We start from the raw sequence: 16,703 nt of genomic DNA on the forward strand, positions 1-16,703 counted from the left end.
TAAGAATAAAATAATATATCATTTAAAGAGTAGCCAGCGAACATAGTAATTTGACCTAATAGCTATAATTTTTGCCTTGTATTATCAAATAGATTATACACATGAAAAACTTTTTGTATAAATTGGATGTTGTTAATTACTTACAAAAATTGAGAAGGAACTACAAGCACCTGATTAAAATTGCAAGGAATTGTTAATATGGAACAAACTACTCAGCAAGTCACAATAATTGACACAGAATTGGATATCTATGGTGCATGTCACAAAAGGGGTTTTGCCCCGAAGGACGACAGTATAAAAATAAATCGTGCGCCACGATGCTTTCTAATCTACTCCGCTTTGAAAAAAGGCATGCCACAAATAACTGAGATTTCAAGAGGGCGTGCAATGCAGCAATGAGTTTGTAACATAATTTTCAGGGTTATTAGAACATACTAAAGAATGCAAGTAATCAAACCAAAATGCAATCAGAGATTAAGGTGTGTTTTTGGATGAAATGAATAAAATTACATAAACAATGAATAAAAAAAGTTAATCAGTAAGAATGGAAAATTCATTTTATGACTTTCACCTTAGATTCCACTGGTTTATTGCATCTTCAGGAGGTTTATAGATTTTTTTGTCGAGTACTTGTGTGGTAATATTTGGGAGAAATTTATTCTCATTGAATTTTTAAGGAATGAGTACCATCCTATTTGTATTTTAAACAGTAGTTTTACATGAAGTTAATAATTTTATTAATTTTATAGTCCAGTGGTGGATCCTACAAAATGAAGATTTATGAGAAGCCTGACTTTGGAGGGCAGATGATGGAATTCATGGACGACTGTCCCTCCGTCTATGATCGTTTCCACACCCGTGACATCCACTCTTGCCAGGTGATGGATGGATACTGGGTCTTCTATGAACAGCCCAACTACAGAGGCCGTCAGTACTTCCTGAGGCCTGGTGAATACAGGAAGTTCAGTGATTGGGGAGCAAACAGTTCAAGTATTGGATCTTTCCGCCGTGTAATGGATTTCTAAATCTACTACTGGGAAATATTCACAATTAAGAAATAAAGTTGATAATGTTATAAATGGCTTATGATTCCTGTGATATGGTGTGAAATATAGAATCAAATTAGGAACACTGTGATTACTGCTTCCATAAAATGGAAGGGTGGGTACTGAATTTGTAAATTGACATCAACAAGCAACCTGATATCAAAGCATCCATGTCTAAAAATTATAGGGACCCTCATTATGTGGCATCAACAGTCTAACTTGTATTAGAAGGAATAAGACAATTCACCTGTTAGAAATCCAAGGACTAGGTCAACAATATTGCCATTGAACTAGAGAACATTACAGCATAGAAACAGCCTATTTTGATTCTTCTCGTCCGTGCTGAACCTTTTTTGTTTGCTTAGTCCCACTGATTTGCACCCAGTTCACAGCCCTCAATACCTCTCCCATCCATGTACCTGTCCAAATTCTTCTTAAATGTTAAAATTGAGCCCGGACATCACTTCAGCTGGCCGATTATTCCACACTCCCACTACTCTCTGTGGGTGAAGAAGTTCCCCCTAAACTTTTCTCCTTTCACTCTCAACTCATGTCCTCTGGTTTGTATCTCACCTACCCTCAATAGAAAATGCCTATCTACATTTACTCTATCTCCCTCACAATTTTAACTACCTCACTCAAATCTCCCCTCATTCTTCTATGCTCCAGGGAATAAAGTCTTAACCTGTTTAACCTTTCCCAGTAACTCAGTTCCTGAAGTCTGCGCAACATCCAGGTAAATCTTCTCTGCACTCTTTCTATCTTATTGATATTCTTCCTGTGGTTAAGTGACCAAAACTGCACACAGTACTCCAAATTTGGCCTCTCAAAGATTATGTATCAGTATTCCCAAATCCTTCTGTTCTACTGCACTCCTCAGATCCCTACCATTTACTGTTTATGACCTTTCTTTGTTTGTCCTTCCAAAATGCAACACCTCACTCTTGTCTGCATTAAATTCCATCTCCATTTTTCAGCCCATTTTTTCAGCAGGTCCAGATCCCTCTGCAAGTTTTGAAAACCTTCTTCGCTGTCCACACTGCTTTCAATCTTAGTGTCATCTGCAAGCTTATCCAATTTACCGCATTATCATCCAGATCATTGATATAGATGACAAAAAACAATGGTCTCAGCACCGATCCCTGAGGCACACCACTAGTCACAGGGCTCCAGTCTGAGAAGCAATCTTCCACCACTACTCTCTGGCTTCTCACATCCAGCCATTGTCAAATCCAGTTCATGACTGTACCATGAATACCTAGCGTCTGAATCTTCCTGTCTAACTTTCCATTGAGACCTTGTCAAAATCCTTACTAAAGGCCATGTAGACAACATTCCACACCCTTTCCTTCATCAACTTTCCTGGTAACCCCCTCAAAAAATTCTGTAAGATTGGTTAAACACAATCTACCACAAAGCCATATCCCTAATCAGTTTCTGGCTATCCAAATACTTGTATATCCAATCTCTTAGAACGCCTTCCAATAATTTACCTACTACTGATGTCAGGCTCACCAGCCTATAATTTCCAGGGTTACTTTTGGAGCCTTTTTTAAACAACAGAACATCATGAGCTTTCCTCCAATCCTCTAGCACCACACCCATGGTGAAGGACATTTTAAATATTTCTGCCAGAGACACTGCAATTTCTGCATTAGCCTCCCTCAAGGTCCGAGGGAATATCTTGTCAGGACCTGGGACTTATCCACCCTTATTTGCTTTAAAACAGCAAACACTTCCTCCTCTTTAATCTGTAGTTGTTCGTTCCATGACCTTATTTCTTGTTTTCCTTACTTCTCATGACTCTGTACCTGTTTCCTGATTGAATACTAATGAAAAAAAAACATTTAACTTCTCCCCCATCTCTTTTGGTCTAACCCTAAGCCAACCACTCTGATCTTCAAGGGGACCAATTTTGTCCATTACTATCCTCTGGTTCTTCATAGAAACCATTGATTTTCCTTAACATTGTCTGCCAAAGCAACCTCATATCTTCTTTTAACCTTCCCAATTTATTTTTTGAGGTTTTTCTTGCATTTTAAAAAAATACTCCTCAAGTACCTCATTTGCTCCATGTGGCCTATACCTATTATACACCTCTCTCTTCTTCCAAACCAGATCCCCAATATCCCTCAAAAACCAAGTTTCCCTATGCCTTCTAACCTTGCCTTTAATCCTGACAGGAACATACAAACTCTGCACTCTCAAAATTTCACCTTTGAAGGTCCTCCACTTACCCCACACATCCTTGCCCAGAAACTTATCCCAACCCATGCATTCTAGATTCTTTCTCATTTCCACAAAATTGGCCCTTTCTCCAATTTAGATTCTCAACCAGATCACTGAACCCAAAATGTTCTCCTGCACATACTTCTGTCATCTGTCCTGTCTCGTTCCCGAATAGGAGATCTAATATTTCACTCTCTCGAGTCGGTACCTCTATATATTGATTTCGAAAACTCTCCTGACCACATTTGACAAACTCCAAGCCATCCAGCGCTTTTACAGTATGGGAGTCCCAGTCAATATGTGGAAAGTTAAAATCTCCTACTATTACAACCTTGTTTTCTGCAGCTGTCTGCTATCTCTCTACAGATTTGCTCCTCCGTAACTTCAATGAGAAACTCAAACTATGAAATCATGAATTAAATTTCCTTTATAACATAACTTATGCTTTATTATTTTCATTAAAATTGAGCAGTCAGAGTACTCAATGCATTTAGTTGGTTAAGTTAATCCAGAACTTACAATTATGAGGAAAAACACCACTGATTATGTTTTTAATAAATACAGAATTCCCTAGCTTTAAAACCTGTTGTTAGGATAAACCCCGTGTAAGTGTGTGTATACTGAAAAGCCCTGCTTCTTCCACACAGGCTGAATCACCAGTTAAACTAATTATTCAAAGCCATCGTCCAAAGCCGTTTACTGATCCCTTGTTTCAATTGTGTAACAGCAATGTGCCATAAAACTCTCCCCATCCCCAGACAAAATGACTTTTGGCTGACAATTCAAAAGCACATGAAAACGTACATTGTTCTGAGCAGCTTACAAAGGTGTTAATGGCCTAGAAATTAAAACAGAAGATTGAAGCAAAAATGGTTATCTGTAATGGGACTGTGATAGTACAGATCTATCACCAATGTACATAGTGTATATAGTTACTGTGCTTACAGCGATTGGCTGAGAGCTAAGCCACACCTATTGTCTGGGCCTTAAAGGGTTGTGTCCCTAGCCAGGTCGGATCATTCCGGACTGGTCGGCCACCTGTGAAGAGCTCCAGTCTTTTGCTAATAAAAGCCTTGGTTTGGATCAACAAGTCTTTGGTTCTTTCGACGAGCTCTACAGGGACTAACAAGAGAAAACTTGAATACAGTAAAAGTTTTACTTCTACTTTCTCCTAGCTTCAGTATGGTTATGTAACTGTAGATATCATTTAATAAAGATGCCATATTACCCTGTTGTGCGCCACATGTTTATTTCCTTACTTTCACTTGTGTGATCTGTTCAGTCTCAAAAAATCTAAAATTGCCAACAGAGATGATTTTTTTAAAGACAACTTCAGTTTCATTTCTAACCGAGGGGCGATTCACTAATTGATCAAAATTTAATAATAAAAGTAAATTTGGAGGTGATGATCCCCTGTTGCTTGTGGTAGTACATCACCAGCCTACTGCAGGGGGAAACCTCTGTACCTGCAGGAGTGTAAGGGGACAGGACAACACCTGGCTGGCTGTCAATCAGTCGGCTTGAATGGATCAAGCCCCACCAGGTCGGGTGTCAATCACCCTCCGGGATATAAGCCTGCGCCGGCCTCCCGAGGCCTCACTCAGAGTTGCTGCAGCCACAGCCAGGCTGGCTCTGTGGAAGTCTTTGTGGACTAAAGCCTGCTGTACAGTCTTTATCTTTGTGTGTGTCTGATTCTGGCTAACAGTGCACCACATTCCTTTTAGTTTTTTGAAGGTGGGCTTTGGTTATACATGGTTGTTTTCCCCATGATATACATGAAGAAATAACCAAATCTAAAGAGTTAAAGAAAGATTTAGGAATAAAAATTGGTAAGGCTTGAGAAAGGTACAGAAATTTAGATAAAATGTTCATTTTAATTAAATTAATATGTCTAATCATTGTAATAGATACTGGTGATCATTCCGATAATAATACTTTAATCTAATTAAGTAATACCAAGAAATTTCCTTTCAATAATTAAAAAAACTATTTATATCAATAAATTTTTATAACATTTCATAATTGTAATTCCCAAGTATTGATGGCCCTGAAATTCTTCCCAGAACTGGCTCAATGGCACTACACCAGACTTACAGTATCCATCCTTTTAACACAGAAGCACTAACTGACTTTGCCAGTTGAGCCAACAACCTGTCAACGAGCAACCCGTCCATATATAGTTTCCTGCGCAACTGCAGCTGATTGAACCGTACAACCTTTCAGCCGCGATTTGAGCTATCAACTAGCTGACATCGCTAGTTAAGTTTCGATGTAATATTGTCCAAGCCTAGAAGTTTCTCTCTCCATTTTTAATCCTTCAGATTATTGTGAGACCAACATTTTACATGTGATAATTAAAGACTAAAATAAAATCAGGCATACAGAACGCGGATGTGACTGTGTATTGGAAACAATCTTTCCAGACTTCTGCCAATTTCCTATGCAAGAAATTATATCTTTTAATTTTTGACTTGTATATGTAAATAACTGATTGGTGTTGTCAGCCATTTTCCTGTATTTAGGAAACAGCTATACAAATTGTAAAACTTAAGCTTGCAATAATAAATTCAAAGAGATGCCTATCAGATTGGGATGCAAGAGCATGCTTTAAATATTGAACTGTTTCACTTGAATCTTTGCATGAGGTTCTGGTATTAACTAGGGTGAGTCGACCAAACTTTAATATCACTCATTCCCGCTAGCGTAATTTTAATAAAAGTGCTTGTATTTCTCTATGGCTCTTGTGCTTGTCTTTCTATTTTGACAATGGGGGTCAAACTATCACAGTTAATGTTAAATAATTGGATTAATATCTGAATCCACAAGTGGATTCAACTTGTTTCACTGATACTTAATATGAGCTAAGAAAATTCTGTCATTATTCCAGATTGGCATAACATCCCTAACATTTGGCTTGTATACAGCAGACAAATTAACATCTTTGGATAGCAGGTTTATCAGATAATATAAAGTCCATTTCCTTCAGCTTATTATTGACAAGATTATATCTGCAAAAGTTTTTTTCAAATCCTATTCATACTTGTCTTCCTAGTTGAGGCAATAATGCTGGCAATCATATCCCCTTTAAGAAAAATATCAGTCTGCATCTGCTTACATGGACTTAGACCCTAAGTGATGCATTAAATCATTTATTTATATCTGCTTCACTTGAGAATCCCTGAACTCCTCGGTTTTCTCATATTCCAGAAATTCTGATACTCATATTTGCTCTTGGTTTTTGTCTTAGGAATCCAAACTTTAATTGACTCCTATGGTAAATGGGCTTGGTGTAATTTATTCACATATTTGCTAATTGTGTGGCAGGTATTCATTCACTAATAATAAAATGCATGGACATTCACTTTTAAAGAAAGTATCTTCAATGGGGGAAAAAACCCAGATCTATTAATGAACTACAAAACATGCTTTTCCTGCACTCAAATACTTGTGGTAAGGAAAACCAGTTCTGATTAATCTACTCTTATGTCCTGTCAGAAAAATAATTGCTTCAAACGAGTGTAATGCCACTCAAATTAACCAAGTCTCAGTCATTTACTCTTGATGGTTTTCTTATCTGAAGCATTATTTAATCTTTAAGTCTGAGTGTTGTCAGCTATTGATGGAGGCTAATATTTAAACAATGAAAAGTGTAAATGTCCTCATGTTACAAATTTTGTTTTTTGCATGTTTTCCAAGAAATTTTCCACAAACCCAATTTTTCTACAATGTCTTAACAAATATTTTTGCTACAGTAGTGACAAAATTTGGACAAACATGGGCTGGAATTCAGGCAAAATATTGGTGCCCTAAAAAGTAATGATTGATGGTAACCACATGGAAGAGAAATCTATTTATTGGTATGTAGATTTAGTGTTAACAGTACTGTTAAGGCACACATTATTCACACTTTGTAGATTTAATTTATCAATGCTAGAGTTTCCATTGTGGGTATGCTTTATGATTCGAAATATAGTGCGGCTTTCGCGCAAACAGAGGAACCACTGACATGGTCTTTGCCCTCAGACAGCTCCAAGAAAAGTGCAGAGAACAAAACAAAGGACTCTACATCACCTTTGTTGACCTCACCAAAGCCTTCGACACCGTGAGCAGGAAAGGGCTTTGGCAAATACTAGAGCGCATCGGATGTCCCCCAAAGTTCCTCAACATGATTATCCAACTGCACGAAAACCAACAAGGTCGGGTCAGATACAGCAATGAGCTCTCTGAACCCTTCTCCATTAACAATGGCGTGAAGCAAGGCTGTGTTCTCGCACCAACCCTCTTTTCAATCTTCTTCAGCATGATGCTGAACCAAGCCATGAAAGACCCCAACAATGAAGACGCTGTTTACATCCGGTACCGCACGGATGGCAGTCTCTTCAATCTGAGGCGCCTGCAAGCTCACACCAAGACACAAGAGAAACTTGTCCGTGAACTACTCTTTGCAGATGATGCCGCTTTAGTTGCCCATTCAGAGCCAGCTCTTCAGCGCTTGACGTCCTGCTTTGCGGAAACTGCCAAAATGTTTGGCCTGGAAGTCAGCCTGAAGAAAACTGAGGTCCTCCATCAGCCAGCTCCCCACCATGACTACCAGCCCCCCCACATCTCCATCGGGCACACAAAACTCAAAACGGTCAACCAGTTTACCTATCTCGGCTGCACCATTTCATCAGATGCAAGGATCGACAATGAGATAGACAACAGACTCGCCAAGGCAAATAGCGCCTTTGGAAGACTACACAAAAGAGTCTGGAAAAACAACCAACTGAAAAACCTCACAAAGATAAGCGTATACAGAGCCGTTGTCATACCCACACTCCTGTTCGGCTCCGAATCATGGGTCCTCTACCGGCACCACCTACGGCTCCTAGAACGCTTCCACCAGCGTTGTCTCCGCTCCATCCTCAACATCCATTGGAGCGCTCACACCCCTAACGTCGAGGTACTCGAGATGGCAGAGGTCGACAGCATCGAGTCCACGCTGCTGAAGATCCAGCTGCGCTGGATGGGTCACGTCTCCAGAATGGAGGACCATCGCCTTCCCAAGATCGTATTATATGGCGAGCTCTCCACTGGCCACCGTGACAGAGGTGCACCAAAGAAAAGGTACAAGGACTGCCTAAAGAAATCTCTTGGTGCCTGCCACATTGACCACCGCCAGTGGGCTGATAACGCCTCAAACCGTGCATCTTGGCGCCTCACAGTTTGGCGGGCAGCAGCCTCCTTTGAAGAAGACCGCAGAGCCCACCTCACTGACAAAAGGCAAAGGAGGAAAAACCCAACACCCAACCCCAACCAACCAATTTTCCCTTGCAACCGCTGCAATCGTGTCTGCCTGTCCCGCATCGGACTGGTCAGCCACAAACGAGCCTGCAGCTGACGTGGACTTTTTACCCCCTCCATAAATCTTCGTCCGCGAAGCCAAGCCAAAGAAAAAAAAAAGAAAAAAAAAAAGATAGCCATAATTTGGATGAAGCATAAAAGATCTTTTATAAAATTGTTTTTGGTACATCAATAATAATAATAATTCAATATACAGTTCTGAAGTACGTTACCCCTTTGATTACAATTATTTTCAACACCCACCGCCCCCCCCCCCCAACACCACTTAAATGGCTCTCTGTGCTACAGTGTATGGACAGATTGCGCATGCTCCTTGCAGACCCCTGTTGAACAAAGTTGGGGCTCATCTGGAACTATCTGCTGGACACTTGTCTTTTCTGCAGTCATGTCAATGTGCCCCTGAGCAGTTGCCAATTTGGAGTTAGTTGACCTTAAGGATGAAAGATCAAGTCCAAGTACTATAGTTTTCCCATCTTGATGTGTCCCAGTTCTCAGACCTCAGCACATCACCCTGAGAAGAAGTTCCTTAGCTACCGACGCTGTCTGAAGATATGCTACTCTTTAAGCACAATGAGGTCCAACATATGGCCTGCCCAATCATCTGTTCTCATTAACTAGTTGCACATAGAACATAGAATGTGCAGCACAGTACAGGTCCTTCAGCTTACATCATTGTGCTGACTTATGTAAACAAACTCCAAAATAATCTGTTTTTTCCCCATACCTCACTCCCATAACCCTCTATTTTTTTTACATCTATTTGCCCGTCTTTTGAATATCTCTATTGTGCCAGTCCCTGTAATGCATTCTAGTCACCTATCACTTTCTGAGTTAAAAACATTCTTCCACTCACCTTAAACAGATTTTACATACAGCATGGTAACAAGCCCTTTCAGCCCACGAGACCATGCCACCCCATTACACACATCCCTTGGTAGGTTTTGAACAGTGGGACTAAACCAGTGTCCTCAGGGAACACCTATGCAGACATGGGGAGAACATACAAACTCTTTACAGGCAGCGCAGGAGTCAAACTCAAGTCCCTGTTGTTGGTGCTGTAACAGCATTATGCTAACTGCTACGTTAGCTATGCCACCTCTGGTATTTGTTATTTTCTTCCTGGAAAACAGATGTTGGCTGTCCACACTATTTAAGCTCCTCATAATCTTATACACATCTATTATTACCTCTCATTCTTTTCTATTAGAAAGAGAAAAGCCCTCGCTCTGTTAATTTGGCATTTAATAGTATAATTAGTTTAATCAGTTTTTATTAGATTTCAAAATTTTAAATATGAATGTGTCCTGATTTAAAACTCCTGACAGAGAGAAAATTTCTAAAAATCCGGCAATTACCTACCTTCTATCCTGGGACTTCACACAGGTGCTCACAATTAGGGAGAGACTATTGTAGCGTTTGTTGTTACACTGAGCTCTCTGCACAGGTTAATGTGGCTGGTTTCTCTTAATTTCTTTTCTGCCTATTAGTCTCAGGTCTCTGCTTTTAAATCAATGATTCTCAACCTTTTTCTTTCCACTCACATACCATTTTAGGTAATCCCTGTGCCATTGGTGCTCTGTGATTAGTAAGGGACTGCATAAGGTGGTATGTGAGTGGGAAAGGAAGGTTGAGAACCTCTGCTCTAGACCCAATTGTTACTGAAATATTTTGCTTGAGAAAATTCGTCATTGGCTCATTTCCTTTGGAGTTACGAAACCATGCACATAATGAGTCAATTAGGTACAATTAAAACAGTGGATCTCAACCTTTTTCTTTCCCCCCACATACCACCTTAAGCAATCGCTTACTAATCACAGAGCACCGATGGCATAGGGAATACTTAAAGTGGTATGTGAGTGGGAACAAAAAGGTTGCGAACCACTATAATGCTTCTCCTCCTCTATGCAATTTCCATCATCCAATGCATTCCATTCAAACACATTTAACCAATATCCAGACTGACTCAGAACTGGATCCTGTTCCATTTTCTAATGTGGCTGCTGAGTGCTGCTTTCACCAGTTCACCAATGAGAGTAGGGCCTTGACACTACTGATGGAAACTCTCTTTCAACCATTCCATTTTAACACTCCTCTCCACAAGCCTTCCCAAAACTTCTATTCTACAATCCTTTTTCTCCAACTCTTCACCCCTGATTTTTTAAGTGAAATGTCTTTGGACAAATCACAACACTAAGTGGTGACATAAAAAATACGAGGACATAAATAGTTTATATCAATAGTTTAAACAAAGTCCTGTGCTTTGCAATAATTTTCCATCCCAAATGGATCCCAGATAATTCATCATACTTGACAAAGAGTAAAATATAAAAGGAGACGACAGTGGCTTTTTTTGTATGGAAAAATGCATTTTCAACTTTATGAATATTATGCTCTAAATTGTATAAAAAATTCTGACATTTTAGCTAGGTCATCAGTCTTCAACTTAAGTCAATAGTACAGGACATCCTGTAAAATACTCTGATAAAGATCAATGATCCTTACAAGCTCAGATTTAGAAACTTTAAAGAAATTAACTATAAAATCTACTGAGGATTTTTGGTTTCAAAGTGAGTTGTGTAGAGAACAGATGTTTATGTTGAGGAGATAGCAAAAGTAAGAACATTGTTCCCAGCAAGATATCTTTAAACCAAATTCTCCAAAAAGCAAATGTTTTATTGCAACTTATTAACATGTCATCCTGGCTGATAAATATACAACCATTTGACATTAGGCACAGGAGCTGATAGAGTACAAATGTGCAAGAGAAAGTTAACTTGTGAAACTCTACTTGAATTGTGCAACTTGTTGGTTGATCACAAAACCCTGATAGGAGCGGTGAAAAAAGTCAATGTGGAGCTTACGCTAATGACCTCATTTTAGGGGGAATGGGTCGCATCGCTGGTGTGTGACAGCACCACAACATTCAGGGTTGGCAGATTAATGCTGTTAGCAGCAACAACTTAATTTGTAGTCAGTCAATGAAAGTGTAGTGGATGTGTTTGGCAAAGAATGTGCAACTGGAGCAGAGAGTGAGCTTGGCATCATCAGTGAAGGCCACTATTTTTCTGATTGCTTCAGCCAAAGGCAAATAACCCAAGGCTATTTTTTTTTAATCAAGAGAGCTAAAATTGATAATTTTTGTTATTGGCCGGGGAAAGGAGTTGGCAGAGAAAACAAAACTGGCATGATATAAATAGTGATGTCGTTGTAACTGTTTCCAAAACTACATTTAGTTTCCAATGCTGTAATTGGTATTGGATTAATGTAGAAATATCTCCACATTTAGAAGTGAAATGTAGATTTTTAATATTAATATTTGCAAATTTATTTACAAAGCACCTTTATAGAAGGAATTAAATAAAGATGTAAAAGTTCTCAGTTTTGATGTTCAGTAAAGAATTAGTTAGCAATTGAGTGTTGAAGTTTTATTTCAACATCTATACAATGCATCACATGAACAACATTTTCTGTAGATATTTGTTATCAATGTACACATTCAAATCAAATGCAGTAGAACTCCCAGGAGAATAATAGCAAATAACAGAGGAGAGTAGTGAAAAGTTATGGGGAGACGTTAGAGATAGGTTCTTTACACAGAGTGGTGGGTACCTGGTATGTATTGCCAGGGTGGTGGTGGAGGCTCATACAAGAGGGACATTGAAAAGATTCTTAGATAAGCACATGGATATAAGAAAAATTGAGGGTTATGAATGTGAGCTAATTTGATGTGAAATAGGTTTTAATAGGTCAGCACAACACTGTGGGCCAAAGTGTTGAGCTGTACTTTTCTATGTTCCATGTCTATGTTCTAACTCACATGTGACCTTGTCCTTTGTCAAGCTGTTATTCTCTGCCCTCTCATGAAGATCATCCTTACCCAGTGACTTACCATCATCAGGTTGCATGTCTATTCTTTCCTATCAATCCAAGCTGGTAGATGCATGTGCAAACTCAAGCTACATAGCATCTTCCTTGTTCATCTCTGGGTCACTTTGTGGTTCCTACATTCCAGGGCAAGTTTCACAGTTTAAAGTTCTGCACGATGGAAAGTGCAAATGAAAAGCTGCAGTGAGGGAATTGGAAAACATAATCATTGCGCATCTACAGGTAACATAACATCCAAATCTGACATGGATTTTGTTCATCCATCTGAAGATGAAAGTCTTGGTTTAACATTCAGTCAAAGACCATTCCTTTCCTGTGGTTATCAGACTTGAGTAGACCTCTCATTAATGATGGCTTGCATTCTTTAACCCAAACTCTGCACTTCTATTTCATTATGATATTAAACCATATCACATTTGTATTTATTCTTGCGCTACTCACTGTATTATGCTGAGCTTGACTTGACTGGAGAACTTCAACACTGCATCTTGCTACATGTGCTGATAAACAATTCAACTCTCTTCCAACTGAAAGATGACTCCCTGGGTTTTCACAGCCTTGAAGAGCATAGATGGTCTTAAACAAGGGCCTCATTTCTAATTGGGATTTGAACCCTTTTTTGTCTGTACATGCAGTAAGTAATCTGGATCAAACTAATGGGAATTTTTTTTTTTTTTTTTTTTTAATTTTTTATTTTTCACACCATAAATCACAATAGCCATGATATACACTTTTTCTTTTCCACACATTTACAGTGAAACTAATGGGAAATTTCATGTAGTATTACATTTCTGTTTTATTACATGACAATAAAATAATCTTGAATTTAGAATACACATGCACCAAAATTCTTACTTGCTGCAGTTGAACAGATAGTTTGTTTAAAAAAACTATAAAAAACAACTACAATGGTACATGCAATTCAACAGCATTCAGAAACAGCAATAAAATTAGTGAAACACAGAGAGAAATAAAATGGTGGGTTGCGAATAGATAAGAACTTAAAAATTGTGAGTCTGATATATGGAGAGAAGAAAAACACAAACATCAAAATGAAAGAGGCCCAAACTGAGTAATTTTTCTCAATACAACTGATATGTTGCTGAAGGGACCTGGCTCAAATGGAAGTGTTATGGTCAACCTCCAATTTTGAAATATCGCAAAATCAGCAGTAAAAGTTGTGAGTGTTGTTGTTATTGATGCCGTAGGATTTTTAAAAATCTTGATATTACTGAGACATTAACTTTATATGATGTGTCCATCTACTGGGGTGAGTGTAGGTCTGATATAAAAATGAAAACACAATGCTGGAGAAACTCATTGGTCTGATATTCATAAATGGTCTGATAGTAAAACGTAAAGACTGGTTGACCTGTGTGTGTGTGCGTGTGTATGTACAATATGTGTTGTGCTATTTATCCATCCTATGCTAATCCATTAAAGGGCAAAAGCACATGCCAGAGAGGCCCTTTGACCCAGCACATTAATAACAAGTACTAGTAGGCAACGCAATATGGAATAGTTACTCAGACGTGGGGGGAGATGAAAATGGGAAAGGACAGGATCATTCAGAGCATATTTATCATTATTATCCCTTGGGCTGGGAAGCAAGCAACTTACCACCCCAATTTTCACCCACAGATCATCTTATATTAGGACAGGAACTTCCAGGGACAGCACCACGAGTGCAGCTCCGACTGTGCCGACCTGTCCCCTTATTTCAGCCGCTGTAACTCCATCCGTGTGGAGAGTGACTGCTGGGTGCTGTATGAAAGGCCCAACTACATGGGGTACCAGTAGGTCCTGAGCAGGGGCGAGTATCCTGACTGCTAGCGCTGGATGGGGTTTGATGACCACGTCAGTTCCTGTCGCACCACTCCTTAGAAATGATGCCATTTAATCAAATTTAATCAAAGCTGAATATAGGACAAAATTAGTCCTATATTGCAATCAAATTGCAAGTAATTCTCTATTATATTTACATTGCATAAAGCCATAAAAATGAAAGACCCCAACAATGAAGACGCTGTTTACATCCGGTACCGCACGGATGGCAGTCTCTTCAATCTGAGGCGCCTGCAAGCTCACACCAAGACACAAGAGAAACTTGTCCGTGAACTACTCTTTGCAGACGATGCCGCTTTAGTTGCCCATTCAGAGCCAGCTCTTCAGCGCTTGACGTCCTGCTTTGCGGAAACTGCCAAAATGTTTGGCCTGGAAGTCAGCCTGAAGAAAACTGAGGTCCTCCATCAGCCAGCTCCCCACCATGACTACCAGCCCCCCCACATCTCCATCGGGCACACAAAACTCAAAACGTTCAACCAGTTTACCTATCTCGGCTGCACCATTTCATCAGATGCAAGGATCGACAATGAGATAGACAACAGACTCGCCAAGGCAAATAGCGCCTTTGGAAGACTACACAAAAGAGACTGGAAAAACAACCAACTGAAAAACCTCACAAAGATAAGCGTATACAGAGCCGTTGTCATACCCACACTCCTGTTCGGCTCCGAATCATGGGTCCTCTACCGGCACCACCTACGGCTCCTAGAACGTTTCCACCAGCGTTGTCTCCGCTCCATCCTCAACATCCATTGGAGCGCTTACATCCCTAACGTCGAAGTACTCGAGATGGCAGAGGTCGACAGCATCGAGTCCACGCTGCTGAAGATCCAGCTGCGCTGGATGGGTCACGTCTCCAGAATGGAGGACCATCGCCTTCCCAAGATCGTGTTATATGGCGAGCTCTCCACTGGCCACCGTGACAGAGGTGCACCAAAGAAAAGGTACAAGGACTGCCTAAAGAAATCTCTTGGTGCCTGCCACATTGACCACCGCCAGTGGGTTGATAACGCCTCAAACCGTGCATCTTGGCGCCTCACAGTTTGGCGGGCAGCAACCTCCTTTGAAGAAGACCGCAGAGCCCACCTCACTGACAAAAGGCAAAGGAGGAAAAACCCAACACCCAACCCCAACCAACAAATTTTCCCCTGCAACCACTGCAATCGTGTCTGCCTGTCCCGCATCGGACTTGTCAGCCACAAACGAGCCTGCAGCTGACGTGGACTTTTTACCCCCTCCATAAATCTTCGTCCGCGAAGCCAAGCCAAAGAAAGAAAGAAACTCCTTAGAAATGATGCCATTTAATCAAATTTAATCAAAGCTGAATATAGGACAAAATTAGTCCTATATTGCAATCAAATTGCAAGTAATTCTCTATTATATTTACATTGCATAAAGCCATAAAAATAGAGGAGCTAAGTTCCCATGTGATTTTTTTTCAATTATTTATTATCTTTCTAGCAATTTATAGAAAGGTTAAAGATTGCAATCTGATTTGGATTTTTCTCCCATCTTTTCATTTCCCATCACAAGATATCAGATTTATTGTCAATGTACATACATGACATCACATACAGCCCTGAGATTCCTTTTCCTGAGAGCACGTCAGAATTACCACTAATTGGGAGTGAAAAAAGTAAACTGTACACAGCGTAAAGTATGTAAGCGAAAAAAGACCTGTAAACAAACTGACTGTGCAATACAGAGATAATTATTTTAAAAAGATCAATACAATGCACAAGTAAGAGTCCTTAAGTAATCCTCTGATTGAGTTTGTTGTTGAGGAGTCTGGTGGTGGAGGGGGAGCAGCTGTTCCTGAGCCTGGTGGTGTGAGTCTTGTGGCACCTAAACCTCTTTCCTGATGGCAGCAGTGAGAACAGAGCATGTGTTGGTGGAGAGGGTCTTTGAGTTCCACAACTTGTTCTATTCAACTCTACTAGTATTTACTGAATACTAAATTAGTAAATACCCCATACCTCAACTCAGTAAAAACACAGAGTGTCTCATTGGTTTGACTCTTTCGTAGTAAACCAGCTACCTTTAGCTGTTCTATTGTAGGTGATCAAGGTTCACTCATCTGATGCTGGCAGAGCCCAAGTTTAATGCCCACCCCCAAATGATGTTGATACACCATGATGAAATTCCCTCTGTCGACAATCGTTTCCGTTACTGTGACATTCACTCCTGCTGGGTTACTTCTTTGAACAGCCCAGCTACAGAGGCCGTCAGTACTTCTGGAGACCTGATGAATACAGGAGATGCAGTGACTGGGGTGGCTACAACTCCACCATCAGATCCTTCAGTGCACAAGGCACTAATAGTTGGTCTTTGAGCAACTTATGTTTGATTTGCTAG

The 16,703-nt window shown here is 39.9% G+C and overlaps 1 protein-coding gene and 1 pseudogene across 1 annotated transcript in view; both read left to right on the forward strand.

Moving 5' to 3' along the window:
* Positions 1-1,079, forward strand: part of LOC138762447 (uncharacterized) — a 52,044-nt gene extending 50,965 nt beyond the window's left edge. Inside the window, exon 6 of the mRNA XM_069936205.1 lies at positions 750-1,079. Within this exon, the coding sequence (XP_069792306.1) occupies positions 750-1,025 (276 nt within the window). The 3' untranslated portion in view covers positions 1,026-1,079. The remainder of the gene's footprint in view (positions 1-749) is intronic.
* On the forward strand, positions 1,079-16,703 carry LOC138762448 (gamma-crystallin S-1-like; annotated as a pseudogene).

This window comes from Narcine bancroftii, chromosome 4 (assembly GCF_036971445.1).
Source record: "Narcine bancroftii isolate sNarBan1 chromosome 4, sNarBan1.hap1, whole genome shotgun sequence".
In the NCBI taxonomy this organism is placed as follows: Eukaryota; Metazoa; Chordata; class Chondrichthyes; order Torpediniformes; family Narcinidae; genus Narcine; species Narcine bancroftii.